At 33.9% G+C, this 25,070-nt stretch overlaps 3 protein-coding genes across 4 annotated transcripts in view; 1 reads left to right on the top strand and 2 right to left on the bottom strand.

Annotated features, from left to right (window-relative positions):
• LOC106963777 (sarcoplasmic/endoplasmic reticulum calcium ATPase 2) overlaps positions 1 to 8,649 on the bottom strand; it is a 25,046-nt gene extending 16,397 nt beyond the window's left edge. The window contains exons 1-7 of one of the 2 annotated variants that reach the window (XM_015058863.1): positions 8,194 to 8,649; positions 6,293 to 6,424; positions 5,778 to 5,795; positions 5,596 to 5,678; positions 4,274 to 4,378; positions 3,512 to 3,650; positions 897 to 1,063 (exon numbers count right to left, since the gene is read on the bottom strand). In XM_015058863.1, the coding sequence (XP_014914349.1) occupies positions 897 to 1,063; positions 3,512 to 3,650; positions 4,274 to 4,378; positions 5,596 to 5,678; positions 5,778 to 5,795; positions 6,293 to 6,410 (630 nt within the window). In that variant the 5' untranslated portion in view covers positions 6,411 to 6,424; positions 8,194 to 8,649. Of the gene's footprint in view, positions 1 to 896; positions 1,064 to 3,511; positions 3,651 to 4,273; positions 4,379 to 5,595; positions 5,679 to 5,777; positions 5,796 to 6,292; positions 6,425 to 8,193 lie in introns of those variants that run through there. The other variant, XM_015058864.1, reaches the window with a different exon arrangement.
• Positions 8,650 to 9,459: 810 nt separating this feature from the next.
• On the bottom strand, positions 9,460 to 13,191 carry pold4 (DNA polymerase delta 4, accessory subunit). Its single transcript, XM_015058866.1, has 5 exons — positions 13,053 to 13,191; positions 11,782 to 11,896; positions 10,463 to 10,546; positions 10,225 to 10,336; positions 9,460 to 9,706 (listed from the first exon to the last, which is right to left on the bottom strand). The coding sequence occupies exons 2-5, from the start codon at positions 11,885 to 11,887 to the stop codon at positions 9,682 to 9,684; spliced, it is 327 nt and encodes a 108-aa protein (XP_014914352.1). The 5' UTR covers positions 11,888 to 11,896; positions 13,053 to 13,191; the 3' UTR covers positions 9,460 to 9,681.
• A 4,785-nt stretch (positions 13,192 to 17,976) lies between these two features.
• LOC106963776 (P2X purinoceptor 3-like) lies at positions 17,977 to 25,036 on the top strand. Its single transcript, XM_015058862.1, has 7 exons — positions 17,977 to 18,443; positions 21,536 to 21,671; positions 21,753 to 21,824; positions 22,811 to 22,877; positions 22,982 to 23,075; positions 24,526 to 24,603; positions 24,852 to 25,036. The coding sequence occupies exons 1-7, from the start codon at positions 18,322 to 18,324 to the stop codon at positions 25,018 to 25,020; spliced, it is 738 nt and encodes a 245-aa protein (XP_014914348.1). The 5' UTR covers positions 17,977 to 18,321; the 3' UTR covers positions 25,021 to 25,036.
• Positions 25,037 to 25,070: the final 34 nt, after the last annotated feature.

The following is a 25,070-nucleotide window of genomic DNA, read 5'->3' on the forward strand; positions in this document are numbered from 1 at the left end:
CCTGCTGATGCCCCCACGCTGCTGATGCCCCCCCCCCTGCTGATGCCCCCACGCTGCTGATGCCCCCCAACCTGCTGATGCCCCCCCACCCTGCTTTCACAAAGATGGCTGATGTTTCAGAAGTCACACACACACACGGACGAATGCCAAAACAATTTGGGTTAAAAGACTCGCAGTATCAGCAAATACTATTAAAAATGGATTTAAAAAATTATCCTCTTTAAAAATACAGGTTTGTTCGACAGCATATTAGAGCCAAAATATTCACCAAAAAACTTTTATTTCAGAAATTTCATAGAAAAAAAAATGTTACATTTCTGAACTTGAAAAGTCAAAAATGTTCTAGAACAACCTCACAAATTTTGAGATGAATCTTTTAAATTTTCCAGATTTTTTATTTTTTCATTTATGGGTTTCAAAAGTAAAAAAAATAATAATAATTTTGACTTCTGAAAACTCAGAAATTTCCCAGTTTTGTCTAGAAAGATTACTGAAATTAATCTCAAAATTTCTGAGTGTTTTTCTCATAAACTTTTTTCTAAAAAAATCTGAGTGTACTCCTGTTTTTAATCTACAATGGCCCGAATAAGCTGTTGTGTATTTGTGTCATCAGTCAGTTCTAAAGAAACAGCCTCTGACTGAAGATAATACGTCGCTGTGATGGTTTCATGTTAGCATCTCCTGGCTTCAAAAACGTTAAAATTAATGAAACTCATAAATATTTACATAATCTTTCTGTTTACCCATCATCAAATAACACCACATTTACTGTATCTCAGGAGAGATAAATAAATAAAAAATGGATTTTAAGTTACTTAGTTTTATATTCCAATAAGAACGTTGAATGAATCCAAATTTTTTTACTTTAAAAAAGACATGTGATGTTTGAGACTCACAGAGAACAGCATGTTCTTCTTGTCCTGATTGACTGCTCTGGGGTCTGGTACCGGGTCGGTGTGTTTAAGAATGGAGACGGACTCTCCCGTCAGAATGGACTGGTCCACTCTGAGCGTGGTGGAGCGGATGGACGTTAACCTGATGTCAGCAGGAACTTTATCACCGACTGGATGTTCAGGGGAGACAGAAAGAACAGGAAAAAAGATTTACACCAACTAAAGATTAAGCAGCAGGCCTCATTTGACACAGTGCATCTGAACGGTGACCTGTTTCGCTTCCTTAAACGGGTTAGGAGAGGCCGGTACCAAACATTATTACATTCTTTGTACAAAATCATTCCTAGATAATGAGATTTTAGTCTGCTCAGTCTTGCCTTTCACAGTGAGTTCTGAGAGCCACAACACATCCTGGTTATTAAAACAAAATGCAAAGTCAAACTTAAATAGGGAACATATGCAGGATGTTTGATGAGAAATAAAGAAAAATACCATAATGAGTCACTCTAAGCTCAGACTGTTTTGCATTACCGAGTTCCCATGCTCTTAATATAAACAGATAAACTGCAAAGAACGCACACACACACACACACGCACACACACACACACACACACACACACACACACACACACACACACACACACACACACACACACACACACACACACACACACACACACACACATTTATTGTCTCTGTATAAGGGAGAGAGACCCAGAACTGTGGAATCTCAATTCAGAAAAGCTCCCAGTGTTCGGAGCAGAGCCGAGAGTAAAAATGGAAACAAACTGACCGCTCTCTGTTTGTCTAAAAGGAAAATATTTTCACATGGCTCTTGTTACCCGTTAATGTTTAAAAAAGACAGCAGGTCAGCGGGATGATTATCTCTCTAAAATGTAACGGCCGCTCTAAAAACAGAAATAAACTGATGGGAAAGACCAGCAACCAGGCCCAGAGCAACTTTAAACCCCCCCTGACCAAAGCAGTTCCAGTCCGATCGGGTTCATGGCGAAACATACGGCCGTCTCACACCGGGGGCTCAAAGAGCGGCCCGGGGGCCTTATGTGGCCCCTGGATTGATTTTATATGGCCCTCCAACTACATGTCATAAATTACACATGTTTACAGCTGATGCAGATGGAGATTTTTGTTATCAAGTTTTACAGACAAATTAAAATGTTCCTAAAATGGAAAAATGTTTAATGCAACAGAAAGTGTTAATCTCTTTTTAAATCACACTTATTTCATTCTGTTTGGTTAGTGACTTAAATTAATTAATTAAACATGACAAAGTACATCAAAATCTTATAAAAAATGACATAATCCTGTTTTTATATCTGAGAAACTGGATGTCTTTATTCTAATAATGCAAATGTGCAAAATCATCTTACACACCCATTCTTTAAAAAATGTCTAACCACTTTTTCTTAATTATTCTATGCTTGGTTTATTGTTGAGCAGGTAAAATTGGTTTTAAAATCGGTTTAGAAATTATATATGTTTTGGCCCAAACTGACTCAGGTCAGGCTGCTGTGTAGAAACATCGACTCGATTCTCCAGAGCGCTTGGCTTCACACGTTTCATCCAGCCTGGTTATTCCTCTTGCCAAGTTTCCATGGCGATATCAGCCAAAGACGAGCATAGAAACGTGCACAGACGTTTTCCAGGAATAACTAAATAAATATCCTGAGGCAGTGAAAAAGCTAAGCCTGTACAGAGAAAGTCTGAGTGTCGAAACAGATTTCTTCTTCCACTCCTACTGATATTTATTATCTGTATTGGTCCCTACAATGGAAAAAAAAAATCTAGATTGAGTTTCAGTGACAAGGGCAGATCTATTCGCTCTAATTCTACGCTTTGTGCTCTGAGTGACGTCATGTTTTATTATTTATTCTACATTATATTTAGCATTCATAATTGCACTTTCTGAATCATTTGAAAGAAAGTTTGTTTCAATTTGTTTTTTACATGTTTGACCAACGTAGTCAACGTTTTGTTTTTGTCAGTTTCTTAATTATTTACTTTACATTGGATATTGTGCTCCTAATTGTATTAAATGAATAAATTAAAGTTGTGTTGCTTGTTGCTTAACCTCAAGGAGGCGTTTCTGGGAAATTAAGACAAACAAACTAAAACCTGTTTCTAATCGAGAGCTGTTGTTGCCCTGAACACCATGAATTCATCCAAACCCTGATTGTCATTACCTTAACATCCTGGTTGTTTCTACTGTATTTATTGTTTTTATTTTAATATTTATTTTCAGTGCTTTTGAGAATTGCTATCTTTTAAATGTTGTTGTGCGTTCTTGCACAACAACAATAAAGGAATTCTGATCAAATTTGTAATTCAGTGCATTTATATGTGTGTTTTAAAAAAAGAAACATTTTAAATCAAGTCATGGCTGTTTTTCTGAGTATCGGTCGATACTAACCCTCAGTGGATCGGCGCATTCCTAATGTAAATGACTGAAGGTGTGTAAAATAGTACAACTTTAGCTGATTGTTTCTGCTATAAAAGCAGATTAATGTGATGGTAAACAGTACAGGTCGCCATGCTAACTCCTGCTGTCTCTCTGAAGTGTAACTGACTCCATGCTTGATGTTTCTGCTTTTCTTACCAGCAACTTCGACGATGTCTCCAGGAACAATGTCTCTGGCTCGGACTCTCTGGACGCTTTTCTTGTCCTGCCTGTAAACTTTTCCCATTTCAGGCTCGTACTCCTTTAAAGCTTCAATGGCGTTCTCTGCATTTCTTTCCTGAAGGACACAACGAATATCTTAGTTTTCTATTGGTGCATCTAGTTTAGGGATCTTAGTTTCCATAAAAAACTAACTGAACATGTGACTGAAGCAAAACGTTTCCTCCAGTTCGGTCATTTCTTTAGTTTTTCTCCAGGTAAAACTTTAACTTAGGAAAAAGTAAGATTTGGATGACAAGATTGTAGTAAGAAAATAAACCTGACAATAAATTCAAACATCCTCCAATAATATTATTAGCATAATATTGATTAATATCATATTTTTTGCATAGATAAATCTTCCTGCAGAGCAGGATAACCTACAATATAAGAATTGAGGAAGAAATGTTTTGTGAACTAAATATAATTATTAAAAGTCAGATTACATCATGTAGGTATTTTGCTTTAGCCTCTATTGTAAGTCAAATATTAACAAAGTGTTGGAGAAGCTGCTTTACTTTGTTTTTCAGCCTCATGAAAAAGTGAGGCAGTAAACATGCAGGATGGATATCTATTTTTTTAATGAGTTTTAAATAATTTCAACAGTAATCGGTCTTATTTTCCTGCTGTTTTAGAAAATAAGATGTTTTCAGTATCATAACTATTGCTTACAGAATAATTTAGTTAAATTTTATATATTACCTGCCACACCCCAACGATGGCGTTAGCAATCAGGATGAGGAGGATGACGAAGGGTTCAACGAACGCAGTGATGGTTCCCTCCCCTTCTTCAAACCACGCCAGGGTCTACACAACAGAGCAGAGAGAAAGGTCAGAGTTCATGTGCTGTAGGGAAGTCCTCACCTCTAGAATCAATGGGTTCAACAAACCTTACATTTAAAGTGTAACTAGTCAAGTGAGACATACAATGAAATAAATAATTAATCGGTTTATTTAGGATTATGTATTCTAAGAACTTGAGATTAATCTGACCAATCATGATGAATCAGTTATTGAAATAACCGTCAAATAATTTAGAAATCGATCAAACGTTAAATGTAGTCTATAGACCTATTTGCTGAAACATATTCAGAGCAGTAATTAAGCCAAACTGATCAAATATATTGATTTAACATCAATAAAATGTCTTTTTCTGTAAATATGTTCCACCTAGACCCCCTCAATATTTCACCTGGTTCACATTCTATGAAGAAAAATCCTATAATAAGCTCCTTCTGTTATCCAGTTATTGATCAGTTAATCTAAAAAAAAAAAATCAACAGATAATCCGTACGCTGCATTGATAAGAAAAGCAGGAAGGGCTGAACATTTATTTATTTTTTTGCTACAAATGATCAAGCATACACTAGAGGCATGTTGTGTTATTGCATTTTAGGACATAAATGTTTCTGTCTTATTCGTAAAATGATTTGAATAATTTGTTTGCTTGCATATTTGATAGATTTCTAATATTGTAAAAAATAAGCAAAAATTTGCAGAATTTGCCAATTATTTTATCAGATTAACCGTCAGAATAAGTATATAGAGTAATCGATTACTAAAATAATCATTGGCTGTAGCCCTAATAAGAACATTTGTAAGTTTTTAATCTTGTGCTGAAGAAGCATAGAGGCTGTTCTGCAGAAACCCCTTTTCCCATGTAGAATGCTGTTTTACTTCACTTTAAAGTGACTGGGTTTTGTTTATGCATGGTTTTATCTGGAGAATCCGACCCCATGACTCACCAAATGTTCCTAAATAACTGAAGGCGGCGTCAGGAACCAAAAAAGCCGGATATGGACATGGATAATTAGGATGTTTGTTCTCTTGCAGTTCCAACCCTGACGCTGAAACCAAACCTTACATTTCATGCATTTTACTATCGCTGTGTTTATCCTGCAGAACTCAACTAATACACATTATATTTTAAACAAAAATACTAAACACACACAGTTGCTCTGTTTAAATATGACTGATTAGTTCTGCTTGAAAAGACAAACGTGGCTGTGGTCGTAATTCCTTACAAAAGAAATGCATGCAGCCAGCAGCAGGATTCGAACCAGCAGATCTTCAAACTGTTCCAGGACCAGCTCCCAAAGTGACTTTCCTGCAGAGGGAGAATAAAGAAGTAACAGCTCAGTAAGCAGAGTTAACATAATAACACACAAAATGTGACTGTAAAAATATACAACGTATGTTAGATTACCTTCTTCTGCAGGCAATTCTGTAAGTTAAAGAAAAAAACCCATCAACATCACCATGGCAACAGGCATTAAGAACAGGATTTACAAAGAACAGTTTGCAGAGAAATTTAGTGTTGTATACACCATAATCCTGTCATTGTAACAAATTTGCTGGTTGATAAATTGTCCCATAAATGATCGTGATAAATGATAATGTTGTTGTTTTGAGACCATTTTGAGGTAACATCGTGATAATGGCATAATAATACAACAAAGATAAAGAAAGTTTAATTTTCTAAAGTACTCAACACTGGAACTGGAATATATTTTTAAATTACAAAAAAGCACTACATAAGTAGGATTAATGGATTTATTGCATCAGGCTTGGTTGTATGTTTTAAAAAGTTAACATGACTTTTTAAAATAAATACAAACAGTAGTTTTGTTCAATTATGTTACAAGGTGGTAAATTTTGTTGCATAAAAGCTATGAGAAATTTTGGTTCTGTTTCTTTGCAAATACATAAATAAATATTTACCGTTGGGTCCCCACTTCTCTCTGTTCTTCTTCAGCTGCTCACAGCTCAGTCCTGTGGATTCATTGACACTGAAGAAGCCCAAAACCTCCTCCACCGTTTTAGTGTGAGCGTTGTCCATCGCTGCTGGGAAAGCTGAAAAACAATCAGCCATCAGCCTTTATTTAACGTTTCTACAAAGACGATATTCTACATTTAAATACAGATTAGCCTAATATGATATTGATAATCTTTGTCAACATTTAAAAAGTGTGTGGAAAAACTAAGATCCAATTTGTGGTACAAACTTTAGCAGCAACACTCGTCTCATCGCCATAAATCTTTGGAGAAACTTTAATATATTCTTCTTTACAGTGTTGCTTTGGTTCGGGGAGGTTTGTCTGCAGAGATCTTTGTAATTACGATAAATTCTGGGGTTTAATTGGAGTTGGAATCACTTTTTTCAGCAATTTTGTTGAGGATTTGCTGCTGTGGCCCAGTTTGACAGTTTGCCTGCTAACAAGCAGATGGCCTCACATTTGACTGGAGAATAATTTGGCAGGCAGAGGAGATTACGATCAGTTCGAAGACTGAAAAGAGCTCAGCTTCTGTGGCAGGAAACAAAAGTCCACATTATCACTTTTAATGTGGATTTGTTGGAAAATAAATGTTCTTCACAGCTGTAGTTTTGTAAAAGACAGAAACAAACTGTCCCCCAGGATTCTCCTATATGTTGCTGAATTCATTTCCTGCCTTCATCTTTTATTCTGCAGTGGCATTAACTCACCGGCATTGAAATGCATTTTTATTCTTACTAATAAGATTGCAAAACGTATTTAGTTATATTAATTTGTTTATTTATTCCTTGTTCTGGCATGTTATTTTTGTTATTGTTGATTTGTCCTCCAACTCGTTCCACTTCTACTCAAAAGGAAAATAATAACAATAAAAATTAGAAAATAACTGCTAACATTTAAAAAAAAAATCAGTATCCTAGTTGATTAAATTTCTGTTATGACACCACTTTGCTATGTTCTGTTTTGTCTTATCCTCATTTGTGAACCTCATTTTTTGTTTGCTTGTTTATTTTTAATGTTTTGTTATTTGTTCTGTTATCTAATTGGTTATTTTTATTTAGTAGATAAATACCTCTGTTTGTTAGTCTGTAATGTTTGTTTTGCATGCACTAATTGATTAATCTAATATATATATATATACTTACAGGACCTACTGCTGGGAAATATCACCACATCATGATGCTGCCACCACCATGCTTCACAGTGGGTAGTGTGTTTCTGATTATATCAACCTCCTTATAGATTGAGTGCATATTTATGCAATCGGTTATTTTATGTTAAATATAATTTTGTCATTATTTTGTAGAAATCAGTTTTCACATTGACAATAAATATTTTTTGTGGAAAAAAAGCAACACTTTTCGTGATTAAAGTGTAAAAGCAATAATAAATGGTATTATTAATGGGCTGACAAGATTTTATAATAGTATTTATTGTTATTGAAAGCCAAAGTCAGCTGTTGAGTGGAGGCTGAGCCTCCCTAAAAGTCAAAATCCCCCGACTCAGCTCATCATCACTGGTCACAAATACCCAAAATATGGTTACAGTAGTAATAACTGTCTGATAGTTATTAATTTGATCAAATCCATCAATCCAAATCAAATTCTAGCAGCGCCTCGGCTGCACAAAAGCTAGCGATATTTTTTTGGTGAACCCTCTCGGTATTTGACACAATGATAGTTTAATATAGCAGCATAATGACCCAGTTACCGTGATGGCAGATTCCAGAGAGTTATGCTAGCTGCTAGCTTCTGAGCATCGATGCTGAATGAGAGTCAGGAGCTATGAGGCTAAAGAGCTAACATGATGTCTAACGGTTAATCCTCCGGAGATGAACAGGTTGCTTACCAGAGCAGTCTGGGTGTCGTCTCAGCTCTAACTGTTCAGCCTGAAGGAAGGCAGGAGCCGTCGATGCACCATTAGTTTCACACTAAAGTCATCCCAGAGACCAAATGAATACTATTTTAAAATCATAAAATCGCTTCTTCTTCTTTTTATTTTAAACAGGGTCGCTTCTTGGTTACAAATCAAATCCTGGTATCATCAAAACAGAAATCTTTGTGAAAAATAAACACATAAGTAAAAATAAAAACTGAATTGTTTTTAAATAATGTGGCTCAAAACAGCTTCTTAGTGTAATATGTTATTTCTCCTCATCATGTCTGTAAATCTGATGTCAGCCTACAGCGTTCAGTGAAAACAAGCCGATAAAGGATAATAAAGCATATGTTCCGGTGAAATCCTTTCAAAATAAGAGCTGTGCCCGTTATTCTAAATTTCGCATAAGAGCTTGTTGTTCTGTTTATATTTTGTGACATTCACAACACGAAATAACTTAAAAGTCATCAATGAAAAATTGCGTCTGACTCTGTTCAACTTATAATAAACACAATTAACGACATCTAAAAAATTAACCAATGACACACCGATAAATCAGACTGTTGTACCTTCTTAACCAATCAGCGCTTACTTAGGTCTACATGCAGCAAAAGCTAGAAGGAAAAACACCGCCTCCGTCCAGCTTTCAACCAATCAGCGAGCGGTGCGACTGCTGACACTTACGTGACGTTATATGAACCAATCAGCGTCACGGAAAGTCTGGCTAAAGCTTTAGCCAACAGATGGCGCCATTTTGAGCTCTTACATAAATAAATAAATAAATAGTTTACGCACAATTGTTTTTACATTCTAAGCTGTAGTATCTGCAGCACAATTATTACTCACAATCAAAACTTCCCCTAATAACATGAAATAAGTTATTTAAATGTGACTTTTATTTACTTTTTCAACTAGGTACATCAATTTCTTTAACCCAATATTCAACAGACTAAAATCCATCCATCCATCCATTTTCTTTACACCCTTGTCCCTTAGTGGGGTCCGGAGGGTTGCTGGTGCCTATCTCCAGCTACAGACAAAATATGTATTTTATTAAAAAACATAGAGTAGATAAAAAAAAACAACAAAAAAAAACATGTTGGTCCTGCTTCTCTTACCTTACAGGAATGTAAAAGAAAAATTAAACTTTGTTTTTAAATCACTTTATAAATGGAAATGTGTGCTAATGTGATGATACCAAAGGAGAATAAAAGAAAATATAACTGATGAACACAGTTCTTGGGCATATTTTTTAAACAGTGGAAACTTCCATGACAGTATCAATCTTGTAATGCAAAAAGAAAGATACATGGTAATCTTTTATTTAAAAAAAATAATAAAAACTTTTAACTGAAGCAGAATAAGAGAAACAGCAAGCATGGCCATAAAAACAACAAAATAAAAACATCCCTGACTTTCACAAAAGTCTGGATCTTTGTCCTCTTCATGATGTTTTCCTCAGAACGGATATTCTCTCCAGAGGCTGAAAGAAAGAAAGACGGAGAGTACAAAAACTTTTAATTTTCTACATGGTATTATTTTCTGAAAAAGAACAGATTTCCAGTTTCTAATGCAGTTTTTCAGAATTAATTTAGGGAAGCTTCATTTACAGTTACATCTCACTGACACTCAGAGGGGTCTGCTGCCAACTACGGGACAAACCGTGAATTGTTTTCATTTGTAGATCATTCTAGCTTTCTTTCTAAAACACTAACACTTTTAGGGATGTAACATTTACTGTTAAGTAGATTTGATAAAAAGTAAATAAAAGAAACAATTCCAGTGCCATTATGAGAATAAATGAGCTATTTGGACCCAAACTTAGACCACATCCGCTTAAAAGATCTCCTAGCTGCTGCACTTTAGCTAAATAAATATCAAATAAGAGGTGAGCTGTGACTAGTTTAAGACTTGTTTGCATGTTTCATTACAGTTATAACTTAAATGCAGTGATCAGAGGAAGCGATGGTGTGTGTGTTTGTTCATGTGTGTGTAGGCCACCTCATGGAGTACTCAGGATCATCGAGTGTTTGCAGCAGCAGCTCTTTAATTTCCTCAGGTGGGTTCAGACCATGAAGCTTCGCTCTCTCCCACCTCTGCATTCTGCTGATGCCTGAAAACAGACCAGAATCGTTTAGTTAGGCGACAAAATACAACATACTAGATGTTTAATTTAGCATAAACATATAATTTGTTTTTAATCACAGAGCCTTATTTTAAGGCTTCTACTATTTACTACCTGTGCAGGGCCCAAATCTCCAGTCCAGGTCAAACTGTTTGAGCTGCTGCATCTCCTCCTCTTTGACAGTTGTAGTGACATCTTCTGTTCAAACGAGAAGATTCAGAAAGAACTGAAGACAGGTTTGCATCAAAACAAGAGCAATAACAAATGTTTGCATAATAATTCAAGAACACATTCTCAAAGATCAATAAACATAAAATTCTAACAAACATTTAACACTAAAACTGGAAGATATTTTAAATATCCAAAATAAATACAAAAAAACCCCACAAAAAACAGAACAAACAAATGCATTAAATTATAAAGTCTCTGAAAACAAAAGACTTTTATCATCTGGTTATGTTAGGAAGGTCGAGCGAAAACAGAAAAATGATAAATCATGCAAATGTAAATTATTGAGCTTGTTTTAACTTATGTGATTAATTGATTTATTGATGTTGTAAATAACCACAAGTGTATTTTATTACATCAAATTTGAATGAGTTTTATCTTGCCAGTATATTTGACTTCTAATTAGTGCTGTATACTTTTAATTTTTAATTTTGCATTTTCTGCTTAGTGTTGTTGTATAATAGTTAGTTTGTTTTCTCCAGTGGACTGGTGACCCATCCAGGGTGACCCCACCTCTCACCCGATGGCAGCTGGAGATCGGCACCATCACCCCTCCCGACGCCAATGGGATAAGAGTGTAAGAAAATGGATGGATGGATGGATGGATGGATGGATGGATGGATGGATGGATGGATGGATGGATGGATGGATGGATGTTTTCTCCAAATAGTGCTGCACTTTGTTTTTCACGGAGCGTTGTTTCATGCTGGCAGCCCCTCCAAAAGTCAAAAGGTGTGTTGATTGTAAAAAGTATTTACTTTAGTGTATATTTTATATGTTAATATTTTTATTTGGCCTAGACTTAAAGTAACATATGAATGGAAACATTATAAAATGATTAGTTACACACATCTTAAGTTATATGCGTTTTAGCTCTTATGGCAGTGATATGTGGATTTCAATGCTACAATGAATGGAATGTGCGTTTTAAGGAATTAAATCTCATAAACCATCAGTAAAGCTTCATCTTTGTTCAGAGTTGTATGCTACAGATGTATCGCTTATTGAGCGTTTGAAAGACTCAATAGAATAACTGGAAGTTACCAAAACAAAGCTTTATTCTTTAAACAAAGCTATCATAAAACAATTGATAAGCATCGTAGAACATATTGTTGACATAAATCTATGGAAACTAATTTGTGAAAATAATACAAGTTCCCATTAGTTAATGCAAACAGCAGCTTAAACCACGAGTGCTGTCTCACCTTGCTGTGCTGGAGGAGGCGTGGGAGTCTTCTTTCGCTTTCCCCCTCTCCTTGTTTTCTTCAGCACTTTAAATGAATCGGTTATCAGTCCACGTTTTGTTGTCATGGTGACGATCTAGAAAACACACATATCAATGAAATTTACTGCAAACGGATTGGCTGTATGCCTTAGTAAACATATTTTCATCATTTCATATTGACAGTTGGTTATAAAGTTTACCAAAGAGCTCATACTGAGATGCACCAAAATGATCGAAATCAGAGAAAAATGAAGAAGATTTGATTCCTTATTAACAGCTGATTTGAGACAAATACAGAAAATATGAAATATAGAAATCAAATATTATTTCTTTTCCTTGTAATGTTTGGTTTTGATTCAAAATTTGCTTTTCACTTCAGATAATTATACTTGTTTACTAATATGTGATCTGCTCCTGTTTAAAATAATTCTGCTGATCAGATTGATCAGACTGTTGAATCACTACTTTACCGAACATGTTTTTAAGTTAAATCAGGTATTTAGATAATCTAAATTATGTTTGTAAACTAAATTAACATTTCCAAACATAGACTGATAGTTTATTAGTTATTACTCATTAGTGTAACTAGAAATAGTTTTATTATTGACTAATGTTGGCACAAAATAATAACTGAATTTGCATTTGAAGCTTTAATTCTGAGAATGTATTTTATAATATATGTTTCTCTTTCATCTAAACGTGTTTAATTTAGGCTCTTTGAAAAATAGAATTTACCTCTCACAAAATGTAAAACTGTTAAAAAATATTCTTAACTGATATGATTTGTTACACATACAGATGCTACTAATGACTTAGATTTATCTCTGAAACATTCTGTGCCAAATAGAGGAAAAACGTTTAAATAATGGAATAAAATACTGAGTTCTGCTTTGATGCCCTGATATGGATAAATACTTCAATGAGAGTAAACCAAGGTTTCATTTCCGGACATATAATCGTAATACTAATAACGTAGCTTTCTATTAATCTTTTTGAATTTAAATTGCAGTTATTAAGGTACTAGAGGGAAGATATTACGCTGCTACATTTATTTTGTTTGACTCAGACTTTAGTTGCGCATTCATTTGTTATTACAGCGTTATACTCCCTCTAACAGATATCAGTAATTTGATTTAAATAATTATTTAAAAAGCAATGAACGACGTGCATTTACGGCGAACACAAATAGATCCCGGATGTGCATCAGCACCGCTTTTAAGCTCAGCTTTAAGTTGTTTATTGTGAACTTACCTTGTTATGTTCACGATTAAAAATATTTCTTAGTGTTTTTGTTCTCGATTGTTAGTGTTTATGGCCCCACTTTTCTGCAGAGAAAACGAACCAAAACAATGACGCGTTTGAATTCTTCTTCTACGGTCGCCTCACCAGTCCACGCCTCTGCTGCCACCTGTTGGAAACCCCTGTGACTGCACAGAAGATTGTGCAGCGATGGAAGCTGTTAATATTTAATTGGGGAAGAAAAACTACAAACAAATTGAAATTTCATTAAAATACAAAGTATTAATCTTTAAATAACTACATATTTTTGCATTCTTTTACTAGGATAAAGCTATTTCCAAACATGTAGGGTGACCTAAGTCATGCTGTTATTGCTCCGAACTGATAAAATATTTGCTTTTTTTCTGAAAAATCGGACAAATTTGGAAAATATATGTTTTGGCTATAGTTTTATTTCCAACAAAAGAAAATTTGACCAATTTATTTGTTTAAGTAAACTATTAGATTATCAAGTTTGTGCAAAACCAAACAAAAACATCACAGTGTAACTTTTTGTAAAATTATTACATTTTTTGGCCTGAAATTCTTTTGATTTCACAATTTTGGCATATAAAGAGTTTGCACACCCCTGTTGTAGACAAAACCAGACGTTGGCAGAGTAGCCAGATGGTTAGCTTTAAGTAAAAGTAACACAGCTTCAACATGTTTCTACTCAAGTACAAGTAAAAATTCAAGAAAATAATGAGTAAAAAGGCAGATTAATACACTTTGCATGCTTTTTATAACTTTCCATAGTAATGGATGCCATGGACATATCTTCTTATCTGTTATTAGATTGAAACATTTACTGTTTTTGAAGTGTTTGGCATATTGTATGTTGAGCTTGATTTTTTAATTTTTAATTTTTACCATACTGTCCTGACATAGTGACAGTTTCCACAATTATGTAAAAAATATATTTTTTATAAATTTACATACTGCAGCTTTAAAGTAGAGCTGGAAAATAAAACTGAAAATCACGTCATGATAAATTTCTCTTCAGGATGATGCCGCATTTTGTACTGCACCTTTAAGCCATGATTTATGGAGCTAAATTGGGGTCATAAAATTCATTCAAAAGAAAAAAAAATTAAGCTTAAAAATTATTCTGAAACTGAAAAAAAAGTTCGACCAAAACGTTTTGAAACTAAAAAACTGTCTTTTTCAGTTTCATACAGGTTTTTAGAATTGTTTTTATACTTTTTTTGAAAATAAAAACGTAATTTCTTTTATTTAAAAAAATAAATTTTGTTTATATTTAAAAAATCTATCTTTTGATTTTTAATATATGGCCCCTAAATTGGGGCCATTTTGTTTTGAACAAACCTTATGGCCCCAACTTAGCTCCATAATTATTAAGTAGTTGTGTAGTTGAGGCACGTTGGTTTGAAGCCTCTCAGCATTATTAAAGTGGCAGAAATTGTTATCTGAGATACATAAAAACACTAAACAAATTTGATGGTATTTTAAGTTTGTGCGCTAATCAGAGTAGCAGAAAATCACACAAGCCTCAGCCAATCAGTCACTGAAGAGGGTTTACAGTGCAGTTCATCTGAATTCCCATCAGCTCTCCCAAAGTGGTTGAATTATAACATCCACTGACATGACCTCTCTGGTTGAAGTTTCAGTCCTGGACGGAAGTGCTCACTTTAATGGAGACTCTGGTCATGCTGCCCGAGGCTGGAGTGTGACTAATGGCTGGTTGGAGAGCAAAAGATGGACAAAGTCCTTTTCTTCCTTCCTCCCTTTCTTAGCTGTGGCTTTAATTCTCCAAATCAATACAAATCTCTTTAGAATGGCCTGTGTAGTGCAATTTCATCTTTTGTGTCTCACTAATACTTTTGTTATCACGGATCGCATTCAAATGATGCTTTTATAGCTTTGTATGAGTAAAAATATGAGCGTCCACATGTATTTTACTCATTTTAAAGTAAAATGAGTAAAATACATTTTACTCATGTATTTTACATGAGTAAAATGTATCACAGTGTTTTGTGGTGATTTAAAGATTATATTATGTAGAGAGTTTATTTCTAAACTTGTTGCAATAAGGAGTTAATCAATTAATAACATGATAAACTAAAATGAGCTCAGTAATTTCCATTTTGATGGTTAATATTATGTTTACAGACATTAATCCATTTTATTTATGGACACTTTACTTATATTTATCATTTCTCCCAGTTCCAGTTCAAAACGTTATTTACAAAACTGAAATTTATTGATCTTTGAGAAGTCAAACTTACTATGCCGTTTACATTACAAGAAAATGGTCTCAAAATAGCAATATCATTGTTTATTGTAATAAATACTGGGATAATTTATTGTCCAAAAAAAGTTGTTATCCTGACAGGCCAGCCCTTGAAACCTAGGTTTGGAAACCCCTGATTCACGGTAAAAACAACAGAAATTATACCATGGCTACAAAAAACATTGACATTATAGTTTATGTTGTCTGAAATATGCTAGTTTTGGTCCAGTAGTGGGACTTCTGTTAAAAATAAAATGGTTCATTTTTTATTTTAATTTCACCGGAGATGATTCTAAAAATGAAAGAAAAACAATGAAGAGAAAACAAAGAAAAATTAAACAAAGACAGTAAACAAAGGAAAAAAAGATGCAAAATAACAACAAAAAGAAAAAAAGAAGATAAAGATAAAAGGAATAAAGGAAGAGAAGATGAACAAAGAAAGAAAGAGAAAGGAAATTATAAACAAAGCAAATAGAAAGAACAGAAAAATATGGAAAGAAACTAAAAAACTAAGAAAAGAAAGAAAGAACAGAAAAAAGAAAAATAATTTAAAAAAATCTAAAATCATTGTAATAAAAATGTAAAAATTTAATATAAGAATATAAAGCAGTTAAAAAATTACTAAAAAGTATTAAGAAATGTCTTAAAAGTCAGAAATGCACATACAGATTACACCACTGTAGAAAATGTAAATTTTAAAGAAAAACCACATTGTGACACTTGACTGCTGGATAAAATCACTGCTTCAAAGAGAAACAATAACCAGAAACCAAAGATGCAGCTAAAACTGTAAAACTGCCTGACTTCAGCAATAATGAGGTAGCGAAAGAAAGAGAGAGAAGGAAAGAAAGAAAAAGAAGGAGGACTCTATCAGCTGACAGGCTTTTATCCAGTCCTAACTTGTGATGTTTAATGGAGGCGTTCAGTGGTTCCTGATGGCATTAGACTGAAAGGCGCTGTAAGTGAATAAGTGTGTAATGTTATATTCTCGATATGGTTAGATGTGTGTATTAGGATGTGGAGACTCATCCATGGCGCTATTAGCTGTCTTTTACACAAAACGACTTCTCCTCTCAGTGTGGTCTACCTCTCTCTCTTAATGGATATTCTGTGGTTTCTGTTTCCCTCTGCTACATTACTGCGGCTGTTTAATGGAAACCATCCTAAGAAGTCCTGGAAAAATCTCAGCAAAAGAGAAAAAATAAGTTTTAATTTTTACAAATCAAATAAACGTTAGCTAAAAGAAAAAAAAAAGAAAACAGGAAAAAAACTGCAGCATTCTGCAGGATTTAAATCTAAAATTAGCAGGATTTTATGATACATACAATATAAACAGCTTGTAAAACTATAGACTTCCTCATATATTTGCTGCAATGCTTATTCTTCATGAGTTTGTGTGTTTTGGTCTTGGATTATTTTATTTTATTTTTTATTATTTTGACGTCAATGTCAAGATTCTTTTGTTGCCATCTGTTCTTTATGTACTGTTTTATGCTATTTTTCGACTTTATTATTATTATTATTATTATTATTATTATTAGTTTTTTGGTTTTTTTGCTTTGTCGTTCATATTACTAATTAAATGCAATGCTGATGTCATGTAACAGCGCGCCGTTTATGGTAGTAATAATGGATGGAGACATTTATGAATCGATTTCAAAGTTTATCAAGTAATTGGAGAATCATCACAAGATTACAAGATGAAGAAAGCTAAAAAAAGAGGAAGAAAGGAAGAGAGACAGAAGGAAAGAAGGAAAGGAAGGAAGGAAGAAAGAAAGTATAAAAGGACAACTTTTATGAACTTCTGTAGAAAAGTCAGTCTGGATGCTAAAAGTGGTGGGAATGATGAAAAAGTATTAATTCCACTGGCAGATTATTTAATTTACAATATGGGAAAATGTCATGTTATAAGTGAAATGGAACTAGAAGTTTTGAATGAATATTAAGAAGTTATTGACTTAAAACAAGCTCCTACTTCCAGCTGAAAGTTACATGTAAGATAGTCTTTTCTTATTTCTAATGTATTAAGATATTTGAAGTAGAAACTAGACCAAAGTTACCTGGTAAGATTTTGTGTTTTTGCAGTTAAAAATTATTGGATTATAAGAAGAAGATGATAAATAACAGTTGTTACAACTAATTTAACATTAATAATTTTTAATCTCTTTCTATTATGTTTCTTAGATCATAAATATATTTCTAATGGAATAAATATTAAAGTTAATACATTTTGAAAAACGGATTTGTGGATTGCAAATTAAATTTAAAAAATGACCTGTGCATGTTTTTTTTTTCATAATTAACACACAGAACTTTCCAAATTAATCATCTTTTTGTCTTAATTATTGTTACAGTCTATTCTGTCAACTTAATTTTTTGGCTCAAACCAAAACTGCTCAAAACTGAAAGACCAAAGAATGAAAAAGAAAACAAAAAATTAAAGGAAGTGACTCAAATAAAGTTGAATCTAAAATTTGAGCCTCATGAGAGGAGGGGATGTTGATTAAAATTTTGCTGGATGATTTTGACTGAAGGCTGCAGATAGATTTGAATGTGTGCGACCACAGCGCACTCAGCAGAGAGAGGAGGCGTCTTATTATTGGCCTTATAGGAGAACTGTCAAGTTAACTGCCAGAAGGAGGAAAGCCTGGCTGGATCACGGCTCACATAAAAGACAAACACCGAATCAGAAGGATCCTCATTTATTCTCTTTGTCATCGAGATGTTTGACGTCTGCAGAAACAGGAAGAGAACAGAGACAGAAGTCAATGAGATAGAGGAGATTTAGACCAATTAACAGCTTAATTACGAGTCTTTTTTTTCTTACAAGAGCTTCGTTTTATTTTATTTTTGACTTTTTTGTGTTCACTTTAATCTTAGAATTACCTTTGAGACTGTCCGATACAAATCTGTACACTGTAAAAAATCACTTAGGTTATTTTTGACAGGTTTTTGTTGTATTTTTGTGTTTTCCATCCACACACTGCCAAGATGTGGTCGTGTATGAAGAACTTCTTCACTTATGAAACGACAAAGTCGGTGGTTGTGAAAAGCTGGACTATCGGCATCATCAACCGGATTGTTCAACTTATCATCATTTCTTACTTTATTGGGTAAGTGTAAATCATTTCATTCATCACTGCAAAGCCTGAATAATTAAAGGATTTGTTGCAAAAACAGTTAATTTTAAATAATTGTAAAAATTAACTCACTGAAATGTTAATGTTTCACTATAAAGCCATTTAAATGTCTGCAGATTTTAGCTTATCTGGTTTAAAGTGACTCTTCAACATAATTACTCATAGACAGATACTTCAATATCTTTTTATTAAATGATGGGTAGCTACACTTAAGATTTTAAAGCTTATAGCAGGGTCAGTTCCTCGCTCTAAAATTTCTGTCAATACAAATGCATTAGCAGTGTTTTAAGTGCTTTGCCTAACCGCTCACTTTAACACGGCTTCAGAGAAACTGACATTAAAATAAATAGAATATGCTTTTCAGAACGCTGTCTTCATTGTGTTTCAACGTTGTTAAAAGTTTTAAAAAGAAAGCAAATTTCAGGTGTTCACACTGCAAATACATCAAATCTTACCAAGTATTTTTGGTTTAGTTATAGTGCAAATATCTTAAAACACTTGAAATAAGACAAAAATAACTTAAGAGTAACTTTTAAGACAGATACATTTTCAAGTTAATAATTTCTTAATATTGATTAAAAAAATATTTGTTCCATTGACAGATTATTTCACTAACAAGACATTTTTCCCATGTTTTAAGAGAAATAAGACCTGTTCAGGTTTACAGACATTTCCTGAACTGAATTAATTGGTCATTTAGGAATGAACTGACTCAGTTCTGCATCAATGCGGAGATACTCCAGTTCTCACTAATGATTAATAGACTAAGTGCTAAATGGAGACAATTTCTGTTGTGCTTTTCTAGTCAAACTGCCTTGTCTAATGGGAAGTCATCATGTATAATCAAATCCACAACGTTCAGATTGCAAGGAAACTACTATATTCACTGAGCTACAGTCACTCTGTGGCTTTATGATCCATATGCCAGCAGCTAAAATCTGTGAATACTTGAGAACTTCTCTATAAACACATATAGCTGCCTATTTTAATAGTTTAAACACCAAGTATATCTGAATATGTATTAATTCTCTATAGTGGAAACCATCTTGGCACGACAGCTAGTTTCTACAGTGTTCCACTTTTGGGGTTACAGCCAATCAGTGCTAAGGAAAACAAACGGGGCAACTGGATTGGCTGCTATTAAAGCTAACACTGTGTCAAACAGCATTGACTCTAACTATTTCAGCTTTCTCTGTAGCATTTTGTTTTACATATTTAGGTGTGTGGGATAATTTAACATTGAAGCTGACAGAAAACACATCTGGGATGCTCCAGGGTTCAATCCTGGGGTCCTTCTTATTTAATATGCTCCCACTATCTCAGATACAGCTTCATCTGAAATCTATGTTTTCTTTCGCACATTAACATTAAGCACCAGTGTCAGAATAGTTGATTCATATTTATTTAATTATTTATGCTAGTTTTATGTATTTGACTTTGTTTGACTGGATGTTTTGTTTTTGTTGTTGTGGAGTTTTATCCTCTCTTCGAAAACTATTTTTTCCCATGTGAGACAAATAAATTGTCCTATAATAAGTAATAAGATTGATTACCGTAGTGATGCAGATGATACACAGCTCTACATTGCTGTAGCTGCGTTTCCATTACATTTGTGCTCAAAACTGTTTTGATATACCACTAATGTTGAAAAAAAAAAAATCACAAAGCACAAAGACCTTTTTACTGAAACACATGCAGACCTGGACATTTAGAAACATATAAAGACAATTACAAAGACAGTCTTTTATCACCTAATGAATATTTCTGGGATTAAAGAAAAAATGTCCCAGCAAGATTTAAAGAAACTCATCCATTGATTAGTAAACGTTGACCTTATAGACTGAATTTAATCTGTTTAAGTCATCATAGGTCCACTAGTTAACTACACAACTATTATCAGTCTGCCGTGGCTGATTAGTCTTACAGGAAGAGCCTCATTCACCCATTAGCTGGATCTGATTCCAAGCAAGTAATTTAATCCTTACCCACAGAATGTGTTTTTCAACTCCTCTTTTTTCTATTATTGTCCTAAATAAAAATAATCTCATTGTCACATTCTTGGTGCCAACAAAATAAGATGATTTTTGAATAAAATGTAAATAAATAAATGAGTAAAATAACAGATTTCTTTTTTTTTTTCTTGTGCACCAGTGCAGAGTAATAAAGTGATCACTCTAAAGCAATGATGCTTAGCAATAATCTTCCAGTCTATGAAATAGGGATACAAAAATTTGGACCAAAAGCCGATATTTACCAATGTTATAATGACTATATATGTTTTCTTTAACTTTTAACAATGTCAAAAGAGCCACGCCGCCTTTATGCTTCAGTTAAACACGACATAAACACGTGCTGCATCGTAAGAAATAAAAAACACATTTTCAGTGTGCTTGAACTAAAAGCAGGTAGGAGGGGGGTGTTAAATGTTGTTTACCCAGGGCACTGAAAAGGCTAGGAGAGTCCCTGCATCTAACAGTATGATTTCAAGAGTAAACTACCCAAAAATTGTACTCAAGTAAAAGTAAAAAGTAGCAATCTAAGAAATTACTCCAGTTAGAGTAAAGAGTATTTGGTAAAAAGTCTACTGAGTAGCTGATCAAATTATCAATCATTTAATATTTAAAAATGACATCATCAGACCAACCTAAATATAAAGCTAAGTGGAAATGTTGGTATTTTAACGCCAAAACTATTAATAATTAATGTAAGTAACAAAAATAAATAAATAAATAAATCAGGTTAAAACATGTTTGTTTGTCATTCAGTGGGTAGAAAATCCAGAAATTTTACACAAGTAAGAATAGAAATCCTTCATAATAACATTACTCAAGTAAAAGTAAAAAGTACAGCAAAAATACTCCTAAAGTACGTTTCTTCAAAAAGTTTCTCAAGTAAATATAATTGAGGAAATGTAACTATAGTTTTTACCCAGCTCTGGAGATTTTAAGGGCGGTCAGTTTCCAACCTGCTAATGGGCTCCAAAAGCCACTTCGCCTGATATTTATTTCAATTAAATCTGATGTCAAAATGTTTATTTGTCACATTTTCCCTGCTTGTGTTTTCAGTTGGGTGTTTATCTGGGAAAAGGCCTACCAGGTGAGAGACACAGCTATAGAGTCGTCAGTCATGACAAAGGTCAAAGGCTTTGGAAACTACAACAACAGAGTCATGGACGTTGCAGACTACGTCACTCCTACGCAGGTATTTATCGGTACATTTCAGTAATTAATAGCAAGATTCATTAAAAGGTTGAGCTGCAAAATCCATGTGGTTTTTCTACAGGGAGGTTCTGTCTTTTGCATCATCACCAAAATGATTACAACAGAGAACCAAGTGCAAGGATACTGTCCTGAGGTCAGCTGATATTAAATTCACCTCTTAATTAACTTTTATGTTAATGACAGGATCCAGTGTCCAAACATGGGAATTCATTATCTGACCAAAATACAAGCTATACATAAGATTTATTAAAACAAGACAACACAATTAGACATTTGGAAAGAGGGAAACAGCTTATAAACATCTGGCAAATCATCAGTTGAAGAAAATACTTAAAGTTGAAGTTTGTAACATTTTTTAAAAATATGTTTTTTACATATTTGTTGAAATTATCACCATGTCGAGACAGACCTGTGAAAAGATCTATCTCCTTCACTTCCTCTCTGAGTTACTATCCCAAGAAATGCGCCACTCGGGACCAAAAATAACCAATCAGAGCCAGGAGGCGGGCCATATTGCTGTCAATCAACCTCATGAATGTGTTGCTCAATGTCCTAATGGCATTGAGCGGATAAACAACTTACAGTTTATCCGCCGTCATTGGTGGCCATGCTAACTAGACTGAGCATTAGAGAAAGTTTCTGCTAGATGCAGGTGATTGACAGCACTAAGACCCGCCTCCTGTCTCTGATTGGCTGTTTCTAGTTAGCACTAGAAACAGTGCTACTCTCCCTATTGTCATGGGGAGAGTATGAAATTGTGAAGAAGAAAGAAAATTATACATGATTCAAAAATATTTTTGCAAGTAAAAACCGGAAAAGTGTGTTGTGCAAAAGTATTCAGCCTGCCTTTTCTCTGAGTGCAACTAATTGCCTTCAGAAGTTGCCAGTTGGTTATTAAATAGAGTCAATCTGTGTGTTGTACTGGGTTAGCTGTTCTTTCTGAACATAATCATTTAATCTGATCTATTAATAGTGTAAAATACTTATCCTACATTATTTAATCATTCAATTAATCAATCAGTCAATCAACTTTATTTGTACAACACATTTAAGCAACAAAACGTTATATCATAAAAACACACAAATAATTGCGTTTTTAAATCTTTCCATGTTATTCAGACTGAGAAATACAACTGTACCAAAGACAGTGACTGCACAAAATATCGTCACAGACCAGGAGGATATGGTAACATGTTAAATTATTATTTTTTTATGATATGAAATTTAAAATACAATTACGATAGTATTTGTTTTGGAGTTCCTTTAACATTTCTTTGTACTCCTGCTTAGGAATCTTCACAGGAAACTGCGTCCCTTTCAAGACCAACATCTCAATGTGTGAGATTAAAGGATGGTGTCCTGCAGAGATCGACACCATAAAGACGTGAGACGACACTTTGCATGTCATATATTTACATATACACAGTGATTTATTGATGTGTGTATTCAATTTGAGGAACCACTCTGGTACATTATTATTGCTGGTGAAAAACATCCAGGTATCATCAACTATGCAGATGATGTGCAGCTCTACATTGCAATGTGAGTTACTCACAACCAAAAGAAGTTATTTTAGAGGAACGATTTAGAGTCAACACAAAACTTCAGCTGTTACAGCTGGACATTAGAGGTCAGGCCTGAAATCTGGGTGTAGTGATGAACTCTGACCTGAACCTTCAAAGACACATAAAGACAGTTACAAAGTCTGTCTTCCTGAAAAACATTTCTGCCTTTTAAACACTAAAGTCCCAACAAAATCTAAAAAAACTCATCGATGCATTTATCTTTAGTTGCATTGATTACTGTAACCCTAAATGTGTTTGAATTAACCATGAATTTATGCAAATTGAAATTATGAAAATAAATTTTCTGTATGGAAACATGGCAAATTTGAAAAAGCTCACATTTTTAATAAAAAGTTTCTGGGCCAGGATGTGGTGGTTTTTCAGCTGTATAGAAACAGATGCATTTCACAAAACTGCAACGGAAACACTGTATTTGCATCACACCAGTCAAATGATCACTGGATGTTACTACTGGAGAAAACAACAAAAACGAAGACGACAGGAAGTGGTTTTTGTTTTTTTCTGGCTCCATCAGAGCTCTCAGCATTGCAGTTCATAAAAAATTTCGCGTCATTCCAACATTTTGAATACATAGCTCTTCTGTAAAACTGGTCTCATTGGCTAACAAGTGATGAGCTCTAGTGCTAAATTATGAATATATCTCATCGTAACAGTTGACCTCTGTAGCTGCCATGATTTTTAATTACTTATTCACATGCGGTTTTAACTCAATTGCTTATTTAATGGAAAAAAAATAATTGCAAAATTGTGTTTTTTTTGACATCAGCAGAATACTTGCACCCATTTTTAATGGAAACGCAGCTACTGTCAAGGCTTCCCTGGCACAACGAATTTGATCAAACATTATTTGTTTGCTCAAGCAGAATCAAAGTTTTAGATTCTGCCTTGGCTGAAAAAATTATGCTCAGTTTTAACAACTTCAGATGCATTTCAGATTTTAAGCTGATCAAAATAAATATAAACTTTTTCAAAACAAGCCTGTTCAATTTAACCCCTGGAACTGATGGAAAACCTTTGTAAATAACCAAATAGTGAAGTTACAATGTATAAAGAGTTCTATCATAAGTGCAGAATTAGAAGAAATGTTTTCTTTTATATATTTCAATATCATTTATACACTTCATTTATTTGCAAGCTTTACATCAGACATTTTGATGTTGTGACAATCTGTTTGTTAATATTTTTTTTTCTGAAACTCCACTTCTGAGGCTTTAGAAAAGTTATAATGTGTTTGTTTTCTTTTCTCAGAGAACCCATGAATGATGTGGAGAACTTCACAATCTTCATAAAGAACAGCATCCGTTTCCCAACTTTTAACTACACCAAGTAACACCTTTTATACTACTTTCTGTCTGATTCTGATATTAACTCACATTCTAGGTGATCAAATTATAACTGGAGAAGGTAGACCACTAGTACTTATGAATTAATGTTAGTTATGACTGAATATAACTGATCAGTGTTAGTCCCAGGCTAGTTCAAGTTGTCTCTTTCGGATTTATTTCACCCAGAATATAAATAACATCAGTCAAATGTAGTGGTGATGATTTATCATAAATTCTGTTTTTCTGCAGAGGGAACTTCCTTCCATCAATAACTAATGAATACATCAAAACGTGTAACTTTAACAAAGAAAAGGACATCTACTGCCCTATCTTCAAAGTGGGGGACATTCTTAAAAATGCAGAGCAAAACTTCACTCAGCTGGCAGACACGGTAAAAACAGCAATTGCATTTTTTTAATAGGGGTTAAATTAAATTTGTGATGTTTACTGCACATCTTGTGACATTAA

This window comes from Poecilia latipinna, unplaced genomic scaffold, assembly GCF_001443285.1.
Source record: "Poecilia latipinna isolate Pla-1442-1.1 unplaced genomic scaffold, P_latipinna-1.0 Scaffold1580, whole genome shotgun sequence".
Taxonomy (NCBI): domain Eukaryota; kingdom Metazoa; phylum Chordata; class Actinopteri; order Cyprinodontiformes; family Poeciliidae; genus Poecilia; species Poecilia latipinna.